General features: G+C 32.2%; 1 protein-coding gene across 1 annotated transcript; it reads left to right on the top strand.

Annotated features, from left to right (window-relative positions):
- The first annotated feature begins 9508 nt into the window (after nucleotides 1-9508).
- On the top strand, nucleotides 9509-10616 carry LOC145061845 (early nodulin-like protein 13). The gene is made up of 2 exons (XM_079009420.1): nucleotides 9509-9816; nucleotides 9911-10616. Exons 1-2 carry the CDS (start codon nucleotides 9642-9644, stop codon nucleotides 10513-10515), a joined length of 780 nt encoding a protein of 259 aa, XP_078865546.1. The 5' UTR covers nucleotides 9509-9641; the 3' UTR covers nucleotides 10516-10616.
- The last annotated feature ends 3272 nt before the right edge of the window (nucleotides 10617-13888 follow it).

Here is a 13888-nt window from a genome sequence, read left to right on the forward strand (position 1 = left end):
GCCATTATAAGCTTAAAAGGCCAAAATGGTAGTCTAAAGGTTGCATGGGACTTTCATGGCCATAAAGTTGGCACCTTTATGCCATGAAAGTCCTTCAAGACTCTAGATATGAAGTGTTTTCCATTCGGGACATCCAACTCTCAAGAACCATACCATTTGGACCAAAAACAAGCAAAAAGTACTAATAAGGAGATCTAATCAACTATTAGGCAAGTTTGAAACTTGATTACTAGAAAGTGACAAAAATGTAGTAAGGTTTCTGGATCTAGCAACTCTTCCTTGTTCCTTCAAACTTTCCTTCCTTCCAAGAGCTTCAAACACCCATAAAAACACTCAAAATGGCTCACAATCACTCAAAAATAGCTTAGGGTTTCGAGATTTATGGTTAAGACAGTGGAGCATGGAAATGAGGCCAAAACCCTATAGCTTAAGTTGTTTAAATAGGGTGCAAATCCCAAAACTTAGGGTTTCCCAAACCACGTCCAACTCGTTTAGTTGTGCCTCTCTAACTCATCGAGTTGATTCTCAAAAACACGCGCCCAAGATTTCCAACACGTCGAGTTCTCCCCCTTGGACTCGACGAGTTGGCCTTATAGATGTTGATTTCTTTTTCCTTATTTGGCCTTCTAGATTTCGGATGTTACATCTTCCCTCATTTACATGATCGTCTTATAATGTATGGATGTCTTATATGTATCTACTATTAATAAGTGGTTATAACATAACAAAAACACAAAGTAATAATGATGATTTTATAATTAAAATTTATTGACAAATTTAATTTGAATTCTTTTACATTGGAATTGAACAACTCATAATGTTGTCAAAATTTTCTAATCATATACATTTGTATAAAATATCTATCAAAATTTAATTATATTAGTTACATATCCAATGATCGAACCAAATAAAAAATATTTTATAGGATTTTGCAAATTAAGAGAATATATCTTCAACTAATTGTAACAAATAAATTTGAATAATCATATTTTTCTTTTGTCTCCAACTATATAAACATAAATATATTCTTGAAATCTAAAGAAAATAGAATGAAAGGTATATGAATATAAATTGAAACCCACAAATCAAGTAAATATATTTTAGACTTTCAAAAGCTTGATTATCATATCCACATTTAGTTTTTCAAAATATATTTTATCATTCAAAAAATTTCTTTCATTTAATCAGTTAATTAGCATAAGATGAAAATGTGAGAATTTCAAATAAATATAGTTCTCTCTCTCTCTCTCTCTCTCTATATATATATATATATATATATATATATATATATATATATATATATATATATACAGAGAGAGAGAGAGAGAGCTAGGTTCCGTTGAGATTAAAAATAAAATAGAGATTTTGAGATTCAACCTCAGCAATATATTTAAAATCTGATGCTCTAACCCTCCGGCGTACCAGCGCGACAGACCTGTTATAATCATAAATGATTATATAGCGTCGTCCGTTCCTTTCTCCTCCGCCACCATACCCTCCATCACAACCGCCACCGCCACCACCACTACCACCACCCCTGACACCAGTTAACCTCACCACTCTCACCTCCATCACTTATACCACCATAACCTCTGTCACCACCACCTTTTCTGCCACCAACTGTTATAATCATTTATGATTACTCGATGTGTGAAAAGACATATATGTATAATATGCATAATCATATATGGTTATACCTCTCTGCCATATAATCATTTATGATTAGGCATACCATTTTGTTTCCGGTACGTTGGAGCGTTAGAGCTGTAAATGAGAAATATGTGGCTGAGGTTGAATCTTAAGATCTCTATTTTTTTTAATCTCAAGTGAACATTCCCATATATATATATATATATATATATATATATATATATATATATATATATATATATGCCTTAAGTTATTCTATTTAAACTAAGTATTGTGTTATTATATGCATAATTGTAGGCCAATCATTTTACTTATTTTTGGAAAGTGAATAATACATATTATTAAATTAAATATAATACCATCTAATTTCATTCTAAGGGTATTTTTGTTAATTAACATAAATTTAAAAAAGGAAAATTTCATATTTTAAGGGAAAATAGATTCTATTAAATTTAAAAATCTGATTATATGGATGATAATTCTCCTAATTCGAAAATTCTGACGGAATGTGTTTATCAATATATTGAAAATAACAAATATGATTGAGCCATACAAGAATACACATTCTGACATAATATATATTTTGATTTAATGTACTTCTTGAAGAATAAAAAAAATTTGGTTACAAGTTAAAAAAAAAATTCATTACATTCTTAGAAAAGACAAAAAAAATTATAGAGTATTCTATGAGAATGTTACACTTATTAATAACAAAAAAACAATATATAAATCATTCTACCATAATACACTATTATGTATATTTTTTCTTCATTATATTGTATATTATTTTGGTAGAATAATCCATTCTTTTTGTAAGATTGGTGGTCATTGTTCATCTTCATCCCATACAATTTTCATCTTCAAGATTCTATTCCGACCGAATCAGAATTCAAGATTCCATTCCAGTAGAATGTTGTAAGTTACATATGTACCATGTTTCGCTTTGATATCTCTCGTTTCGTTCCTAGCCAAGAAAACAAGAACATTCTTGTTATTGATTTCATGTATACCTGCAAATGAGAAATACAACCACTCATTATTATTGTTTAATCTTCTTTCCATGACAATTTCAAGCAATAAACACCACATCGAATTTTGTCAAGCAAAAGAAACAATTTCCTATAAAACATTAACCCCATAAATCTGTTCCATTCATCCATTTCTATCAAGAACAATCAAACCCAAAACCCATCAACACTCCACTGTATTTTTGTCAAAACAATGGATCAGAACATTCTCCACTTGTTATATAATAAAACCAAGTAGTAAAAGATCAAAACATTCTTACATTTCTATGGTTATTCTACAAGAAGTTGTTAAAGTTAATAAAAATATTCTTGCACATATGCTTGTTGAAAGCAAATCTCGAAGTCCTATGATGAACAAATGATGAACGCATGAACTGCATTGTATCTCAATTTGGATTGTCAATCAATAAAAAGTCAAAATCAGAATAATGATTACAATCGGAACAAATGGTATTGAATTCACAGTTGGTAGAGTGATAATCGGAGCCAATGAAATTGGGTTTTGAATTTAACTGGATTGATCTAAGGATATTCGCCATTGAATGGTCAAACAGAAAAGTCAAAATTGAGATATTCCAAACTTCTTACCTGCAAACGATCTAAGATTCGAAGTTGAAAATCTGGGCTTGCACTCATATCCTCAATGATGCCTCTTCACAGCGCAATTGCATCTGCAAGTAGGTCAGCGTTAATGTCTGGTATGTGAACAATCGCATCTCAAACCACCATAATTTCAAGAACCCTAGCCCCAAAGCATGTACCTATTTCTCCATTTTCGTCATCTACAAGAACACTCCCTCGTGAAGCTTCAAGGTAGATGCTTTACCGATTACACATACAAAAAAACACACCAAAACACGTACTACAACCAACCCTATTTCTAAATTCTGCGAAATCGATTTAACCTTTGTGGTGTTATTCTTCAGGATTGTTGTGGCATTGGGAATGGTTGAATCCATGATGCCTCTACACAGCGCAATTGCATTTGCTCGTCTCAAATCGAGCCTTGCAGTTGATTCCGCATGCTGGCCGACATTGGTGGATGAAGGCGACGAGTGGTGGAGGACTGTCAGTGATGACGGTAATTATGGTTGTGTTGTGCCCTTCAACATCGGCAGTAATGGTTGGGATCGAATAGGTGATGTTTTTAAAAAGCCGATGGAGAAAACCTAGGCAGCTAAAGTCAATAGTTACCATAATTATAGGATATTATTTGTGGAAATTGATTATTAAATTACGTATTTATCCTTATTTATTTATTAATTATTTATTTATATTTTAAATTTTTATTGGTCCATATTTATGCATACAATAACACAATAGATACATTAAACACCTGAACCTAGCTCTCTTTCTCTCTCTCTCTCTCTCTCTCTCTCTATATATATATATATATATATATATATATATATATATATATATATATAGAGAGAGAGAGAGAGAGAGATAGGTTCAGGTGTTGTAAGTATTGTGTTATTGTATACATAAATGTGGGTCAATCAAAATTAAGTAAAAATTTAAATAATTAAATAAATAAACAAGGGTATTTTAGTATTTTGATAAATAGATTCCACAATAGTCCCTATAATCATGCTAGCATTAACTTTAAACCTTTTTTTTCTTATATACAGTCGTCATCAGTCAAACAACCTTCTCTCCATCGTTTTCTAGTCGTCGGCTTCTGATTGCATCAGTGTATCGTCCAACGTCGCCTCATCCCTTCATCGGTGCTTCTGGTTCACGTTGGCGTCAGCGCTCATCGTTCACGTCGGCGTCGGCGCTCCTGTTCACCCTCGTGTCGCACCCATTACTTTTCTCCTTGACTCCGACTACTTCCCCTCCGATTAAATCCACATGTCGTCGCAACTTTCTTGTCCGACGCGACATCCTTCCCTGGCGCAACCTCCTTCCTCGTCGTTGGTCAGCCGCCCTTCATCACATATGTATTTTTTTCCACTTATAGTTGCTTCACCCTTTTTTATTTGTTTTTTCTTGTTGAATCTCGATTATATCTTGCAAACTTGTTATGAAATTGATTGTTCCTGAAATCAGTTTTTTAGAAACTGGTTTATGTTCCAGGTAATTTTTTTGAAATTGATATATTCTCTTGGTAATTTTTTTTCTGATTTATCATTCAAATGTTGTTAAAAATCGATTTCATTTTGCCGAAATTGATTGTTGTTTCCATATGTTGTTGGTAAGATTTAGAGACATTGGTACTGGTAAGCTTCAATAAGATTTGTTCTCCCTAAGATGAAAAAACTATCAACTGGGGTTAAATTTGGCTCTCTTGATGTATTGTTTGTTAGCTGTGGTATGACATTTGTTTCAATTTTGAATTTTGATATGATTTTGTAGCTGATACCACGAAACTTCATATGCATATACCCTTTACAATTTTGTTTCACGAGAGAGGTGTGGAGCAAGCTTGGTCATATGCAACAGGTGTGTTTCTATTTAAGTTCTTGATTTGTTCAAGACAAGTGAATTACAAGATTTTGAATGGTGGTATAGTTATTAATTTGATGTGTAGGTGTGTGAGCACCAGGTGTTTGACGATTTGTCTGAGAGAAATAATTTATGTGTCGTAAAGTGTCAGATTCTTTTCTTAGATTATTGCTTTCAGGATACAATATCCTTGTACGTTTTTTTTGGTAATTCTTAGATCTTTTAGTTTCAAATCTTATTACTTGTTGTTGTTTAATTTCAGAGGAATCGAGTAAAGAGCAAGTTGGAAGAACTTAATCATATTTGCACTGCTACAGTTGGTGACGAATTCCGATTCTATGGGAATTAAATCTCGATATTTCCTTTGTGATTTGTGTATTTTTATGATTGTAGTTCTATCGGGATCGAATCACGAATTCCAATTCTACTAGAATGGAATCTTGAATTCTGATTCTGTCATAATAGAATCTTAAAGATGAACAATGTATGAGATAAAGATGAACAATGACCACCAATCTTCCAAAAAGAATCGATTATTCTACCATAATAATATACAATGTATTAAAAAAAATATATGTAATAGTATATTCTGGTAGAATGATTTATATATTGTGTTTTTTTGTTATTAATAAGTGTAATAGTATATTCTGGTAGAATGATTTACCACATTCTATAAGAAATTATATATTTTTTGTTTTTATTCTTCAACTGATTGTTCAAGAATTTGTTATTCTACAAGAAGTTGATAAAGTCATGATCAGGAAATAGGTTCAAGAATATTTTTATTATTTATGGTATAAGAATATTTTTATTTTGGAATATACTCATAAACATATTCTGTCAGAATGTCCGAATTAAAAGAATTATAATTCATAAAATCGGATTTTTAAAATTAATAGAATATATGATCCCTTAAAATTAGTGATTTTCCCTTATTAAATCTATATTGATTGACTAAAATACCCTTGTAATTAAATTAGATGATATTTTTAAATTATATTTAATTCAAAAATATATCTTAATCATTTTCTTAAAATAAGTGAAATTAATTGGCCAACATTTATGCATACAATAACACAATAATTACTTTTAATAGAATAACCTAAGCCTATATATATATATATATATATATATAGAGAGAGAGAGAGAGAGAGGGAGAGGGAGAGAGAGAGAGAGAGCTAGGTTCAGGTATTTAAACTAATTATTGTGTTATTGTATTTATAAATATAGGTCAATCAAAATTAAATAAATGATTAAATAATTAAATAAATAAATACGGGTAATTTAGTCATTTGTTTAATAACTTCCAAAAATAATCCCTATAATCATGGAAATTTAGTTACCATCCCTACAAAACCTTCGTTCACCCATATACCTTTATTTCACTGTATCCATCATCGCATCAATACCATCGGGGTTCCTTTTTCTCAATTTCATTCGATCATTGATTAGTAGTAGTAGTAATATTAATGGAGGTCACTGGCGTTGTACACCGTCAGTCTCCGAGCTTCTCTTTGAGCGGTGGTGATGCCTTTAACTCCCTGCACGTGCACTCTTTTCCGAAGATGAAACCAGCCAGATCTTTCTGTCTTAAACAATCATTCAATGTGAAGTCCCTTTTTGCATCCGTGGGTTTTGATGAGTTTTCCGACAAGAGCCACCAAACACATGCTCGATTCTGAGACCCATCTCATAGCGAATCAAGATCTAACCTTTGATTTCGGATTTGAGGTATTTTTGAAGAAATAGGACACGAAGAGGGTAATTCTGAAGAGGGTATGTCTAAAGAAATAATTAAGGTTAGAATTCAGAATCGGGGTTCCTTTTTCTCAATTTCATTCGATTATTGATTAATGTATGTATCGATTTGTTGATTTGATTTCATGTTGCAGGTGAGGGATGTTATGAAGAACTTGAAATAATTAAGGTTAGAATTCAGAATCAGGGTTCCTTTTTCTCAATTTCATTCAATCATTGATTAATGTATGTATCGATTTGTTGATTTGATTTCATGTGGCAGGTGATCTTAGGCGTACACTCAAAGCTAGCAAAGAGGGGATCTTTAAACTTACTGTTGGTGAAATGTACAACAGGTAACATTGATCTTTAATAACTTTGAATTTGTGAAAAAGAGGATGAAATAGAAGTTTTAGAACTTGAAAATTCGATCTTTTTTTGATAAAGATTAGAAATGTGCTGTGATTATAAGAACCCAAGAACCATAAGCGTAGAAAGAATGGTTGTTGAAGCAATGAAGAAGATGGAGGCTCCTCCATCCCCTGTTCAGTTCTTGCATGTAATCGATGAAGACAACAAGTTGACAGGTATCGTCATACTACATGGATTGGTGTCAGTTGGGCTTTGAAGGTTATATATATGCATTACTTCTTCATTTGTATCATGTAGCTATCGAGGAATGCCTATAATCGTATATTACTATTCTTTTGATTTATTGATTTTTTACTACTCTATAGAGATGTATGTGTTTCTAAGTAGATCAATCATGTTGAGGGTTACACAAAATTTCCTATCATGGTTTTAGTTGATTTGAAGGTTTTGGGTTTGATTAGTTGAACACAAATCATGGTTGTTTTGGTTTATTTGACAGATGAATGCTTCAATTGAATTGAAAGTTGTTTTCATGCACACCAAGTGCTTGCTAAAATGCTTCAACTGAATGGTATTTCTTCGTTTATAGCATTCTATCAGAAAATAATGTTTTTTTTATGATAATCATGAACATATTCTGTTAGAATTCCTTGAATTAATATAATTATTAGTAAATGAATTCCAATTCTATCAGAATGGAATCACAAATTCCAATTATGTTGGAATGGAGTATGAATATTTTCTCACTAACTTAGTCATTGTATTTTTGTTTCTACAGAAGCTGATGCTTGAAGAACGGACCACGAAATTTGAACGACGCCTCTTAGCAACATTATTCTTTTAGAATGTATTATTGTTTTTGTTAGATTTTGATGTTTTTTTTTTCCAGATTTGATTTCTTTTTTAGTTTTATTCTTTAAAAATAAATATAATTCTTAGCAATTGTTACATGTATTCTATAGGAATTAATGTAATTTTTGTTTTAATTCTTCAATTGATGGTTCGAGAATTTTGTTATTCTACAAGAAATTTTTTTATTTTTTAACATACTCAAACATATTCTGTCAGAATGTCCGAACTAAAAACCTTATAATTTGTAAAATCAGATTTTTAAAATTAATAGAATCTTTGATCCCTTAAAATATATAAATTTCCTTTATTAAATATATGTTAACTGACTAAAATGCCCTTCTAGTTAAATTAGATAGTATTTTTCAATTATATTTAATTAAATAATATGTATTAATCACTTTCTTAAAATATGTAAAATGATTGGCCCACATTTATGCATACAATAACACAATAATTATTTTGAATAGAATAACCTAAGCCTATATATATATATATATATATATATATATATATATATATATATATATATATATAAGAAAAGTGAATATACCCTTAATGATATATAAGCTTAGGTACCCAAATTTATCGTACTTCGTCGTTTTGTCTCATATAATAAATTCTAATTGTCCAATGTTCTTATAATTTAACGTCTAACTTGATTTACTTCTAGAATTTTTATAAACTACAAAGTTATCTTACTCTTACATAATTTTCATTTTCAACTACAATATATATAGCATATTAGGTGTTCGGAAAAAAAAATGTGATGTAAGAGAAAGGTAATAGTGCAATTTTGAAAATTTTGAAAGTAAATCAAGTTAGTAGTTGAAGTTTAAGAACATTATGATGAATATATCAAACAAAACGACGTATTATGGTTTGTTTGGGTACCTAAGCTGGTATACCCTTAACGGTATATTCATTATATATATATATATATATATATATATATATATATATATATATATATATATATATATATATATATATATATATATATATATATATATATAATTCTTTTTATCTTTAAAGTGCTCATTTAAAAGCTTTACTCCTATCTTTTAACTATTTCTTTACAAACAAAATGGCTTGTAAGATTAATGAATACTCGGAACCATTTTTGTTTCATATTGACTAATCATTTATAAATATATAATTACAAATAGATTGGAATAGATGAAATCGATGGATTTCCATATACGACATTGTGATCGACAAATAGATTGGAAGCAAAGGGGTCGAAGAGATAGTATCCTCTCTCACTAAATTTCCTAAATGATATGGCAATGACCAATTGACCATGCCGACATGATAGCAATTTTCTATTTTTGTCATTTTAGTGACTAGTCCTTTCGCCCCTTAGACAAGTACAAAAGAGACCCTTTTCTTATGTCGATCATCAAAATAAATGGAAATCTAATCGTTAACTCACTAAGAATCGCCGCGTAATCATCACCTCATACATCTTCTATAAACACCCAACCGATTGCCCTCTCTAATCTTGCCTCTATCCACTCTCAACTCTCAACCACACACACACACCTTCCATTTCCCATGGCGTCCTTTCACAAACCTCTCTACCTTTTCTTCGCTTTTTTCTTCGCTTTAGTCTCTTTTTCCAGTGCTTACACCTTCAACGTCGGCGGCAGAGATGGCTGGACTTTACACCCTTCTGAAAGCTACAATCAGTTTTCCGGCAGACTAAGATTTGTCGTTAACGACAACCTCCGTATGTATTCAGTTCCTTTTTCTCTTAAGTTCTTGATTTGGGTTTTCGTTTTTTCAATGTGGGTTTTTAAAAAAAATTGATTCTTGATTTGCAGATTTCAAGTACGATGCTGCATCGGATTCTGTATTGGAGGTCAGCAAAGGTGATTATGATAATTGCAACACGAACAACCCCATCACCACCCTCACCGGCGGCGACTCTTTCTTTACCTTGAATCGTCCAGGACCTTTTTACTTCATCAGTGGTAATAGATCTCACTGTAACGAAGGTCAGAAGCTAGAGGTGGTTGTTATATCGCCTAAAACGAAGCCGTCACATTCCGCCGCTCCACCTCCGGGAGTTTCACTTGCTCCAATGGTCTCCCCAGGCTCCCCTGTTTCATCACCACCAGAATCTGGAACATCTGGACCGACTGCTCCGATGGGTTCCCCTATGTCTTATTCTTCACCACCAGAACCTGGAACTTCTCCGATGGCCTCCCCTTTTTCGTCACCACCAGAATATGGAGCTACTCCGATGGGTGCCCCCACTGGAGGTATCTCAGCTTCTCCAACAGGAAATCCGTCTGACGTGAACGGACAATCACCGAATGGATCACCGGAAGGGTCGCCGTCGTCGTCGTCGGCAAGACTACCAGTTTCAGCAACCTTGACTGTCTCACTTGTCGTTATGGTAGTTGGGTTGGTGTGGTTTTATTAGGGTATTTATTTTCTTAGAGTGGTAATCTATTACAATTTTTTTTCCTTGTGATTTTGTATGCATTTGTGTTAAAAAATAATTGAATTCTTAATTCATCGTAATAGTATTTTGTTTTTACTTAACTCATACTTCGACATGCTTTGTTTAACTAGTGTTCACTTAAAATATAGTTTTTACACAAATTACTAAGCCCATCCATCATTTTGTAAAAAGTTTAAATATGTATATTCATATATTGTATTAGTGGCTAGAGATCCAATTAATCCTAAAATTGTGGATTTCTACTAGCTTATATTCACAACTTAAATTAAGGAATAACGAACATTTCTTTAGGAATTCATGGGGATCATTAGTTACCTAATTCTAAACCACAAGACAACCATATCACTTCTTTTTTGTTGTTCTAAAGAAAATTTGTAACTATAATCTTTCTTTGAGATATGGCTAATCACATTAGGGTTGTCATCATCATGTTGGCAATCACTTTCCCCCGTTTTGCAACATCCAAACCTATAATCTTGTCGTCCCAACCCCAATGGACAGTATTGAATCGATTGTCAGGCTCTCATCGACGGCTTGTAGGGGATACCATTGACATTAGGGAAGAGATGATGATGGAATCCGAAAGTGCACGAAGAATCCTAGCTGGAAGAGGGTATATCAGCTATAACGCGATGCAGAAAAACAATGTTCCATGCAACCAACGTGGTCAGTCTTATTATGATTGTAATAGTAGAGGTCAGGCTAATCCTTATTCTCGAGGATGCAATGTTATCACTAGGTGTGGTGGTCGTTGATTAGATACATAATTCATGTGTGTGCATGGGTTAAAATACACGACAGCCCTTTTGAATGTTCTTTCACTTTGCAATTTTAGTGCATTGGTCGATTTGACGAAATTGCCTTCATTCAAACGGTTGTCTTCTCATCCATTATTTAGAGTTAGATTGATGTATCATTGTTCTTAAATGATTTAAACTTTGTGGTAAGAATAATTTTTTCAATTATATTTCTTTTGCAGGATTATTTTTTCTCGAACATTTGTATATGGACATAATTGTCGACATCAATCCATAATACACCAATTTCATCTATATAATTCCAAATAACGCCAGATATAATAAAGTGATGATTCAAACTTATGACTTATTTTTCTTGTCAATATGTTGTTTCCCTTTTTAATATCGCTAATGATTAATTTTTGTCTTTTGACTACAACTAGAAAAGTCTAATTGGAATGAAAAAACAATGTCTTCCTCGAAACTGGTTTTACAAAATTTTATAGTTGGGAGGTGCAAATTGGAAACTACTATTATTTGCACTTTACCAACACTAAAGGGTGTGTTGGTTGTTTTGCTTAGGGTAAAAGTGTGGCACATATGCATCACATAAGATTTTATTATTTTTGTCACACTTTACGTGATGATATTTTTACCTTTGAAATTTAAATAAAAAAAACCCCTTAAATTTGCAATAACCAATCATTAGTTAGAATGATAACCAAAACTCCAAACATTCACAATTTGTCATCGGCAAAAGTTTATCATTAAGATTTGCCAATGACAAAAAAAACTAGTCAAGGGGTGATGTTTGCCACCGACAAACCAATCCACATTAGCATATCAGTAAAAAATTTGTGACATCGTACACTCTAATACTCATAAAGTTATGAGGTATGGTCACTATATGTTCACTAGAAAAGTGATGTCATTTATGCGCCACATCACTTCCACTACATGTTCATTACATATTCACTAGCCCTAGGAAATGGTTATCACTCCACATTGTTTATATATATATATATATATATATATATATATATATATATATATATAGAGAGAGAGAGAGAGAGAGAGAGAGATTAAATAAAAAAACATAATTAATAAACATAAATAAATATTTCACATTACATACAAACACATTATATAACTTAAATTACAAATAAATAAATAAATAAATAAATAAAAATCAAACCTAAATTACTAAAAAGACATAAAACTATAGAAATTTAAACCTAAATGACTTAAAAACCATAGAAAATTAAACATAAAAAATAAAACGTTAAAAACCTAATTTACATACTTGTCACGAACTTGTTTTTCGATTTTCAGAAACGCGGCTAAATTTTTCGTATCAATATCCGGTTGCGGCTTTGCGTTTAAAATTTGAAGATCGGTAAGTGTTAGTTTCCGACGACAATCTTCCTCCGTCGAGTCATATTTATTTATTTTTTTTGCAAAAAACTTAGAGTTTTGTCAAATTTTTCTGCAAATACGTCTTTATTACTCGCTTTTCCGCTTGAAGACGTTGTTTTTTCTCTTTGTCCCTTCTCGGTGGTCGATGAAGTTGGACTTCCGGTGGACCCTCCCATACGGTGTCGTCAAAGTCTTCGTTGAGGTCGACACCAAAACTCACATCCCGCTCGGAAGTTATTGGCCTTTTGTTGGAGCCGGTGGTCGATTCCGAATGCGAAGTCTCCGGTTTAAGGACGCATTTTGGACCCTTAAGACACATTTCCACGCTTTTTGGTCGCCGAATGCTTTCTTTCGTTGGTGACCTTGTATTGTTAGCAAGCGGTTGATAAAATATTCAAATCGTTGCTACCACTTTTATGCATATTTTTCAAATTTTCAAATATGTCGTTAAAGTTGGTGCAAGCCGCTCGTAGTTCATGTCATTTTCCATTGACCGCGCCGTACGTTCGACCCGTTTTCCTTCCCAAAAGTGAGTGAAAGTGATCTAAAACACGAACCCAAAAATTGTTTCCCGTTTACGCATTGTTCGTCCTCGAGTCACACGATATAAAAATCCAACCTTTAGCCAAAGCTTCCTCCTCATCTTCGTTCAAAGTTGCTTCTTTTTTTTTGTAGTTTTTTCCTTTTGGTTGTCTTCTTCTAGATGGTTATGTTTCTTCGACCCGTCGTCGTCATCATTGTCCAAGTTTATAGGTGGGGATTGAGATAAGGGGACTTGAGATGGTTGTGTTTGGAATTTGTTGAGATGGTTGTGTTTGGAATTGTTGAGGTTGAAATTGTTAAAAAGTTTGGAAGTGGGGTTGATTGAATTGTTGTGGTCTTTATTGTTGGAAATAGTTTGGTTGATATGAAATGTTGGTAATAAAGATTGTTGTTAGATTGGGGTTGTTAACATTTGTATGTAACTTTGATATTGATCATTTGGAGTGTTTGTGATTGTTAGGGTATTTAGAATGGTTGGAGTATTTTGAATTTGATCCATACTTTTGAGGAAAAAAAATAAGAGAATATAAAGGTATTTGAATTGTTTTGTGGTGTGAAATGATATAAAAATGTTGGTATTTATATGGTTTAGTTTAAGGTTAAAAATATATAATAATAATAATAATAATAATAAT

This window comes from Lactuca serriola, chromosome 7 (assembly GCF_051521515.1).
Source record: "Lactuca serriola cultivar US96UC23 chromosome 7, Lser_US96UC23_V15, whole genome shotgun sequence".
NCBI lineage: Eukaryota > Viridiplantae > Streptophyta > Magnoliopsida > Asterales > Asteraceae > Lactuca > Lactuca serriola.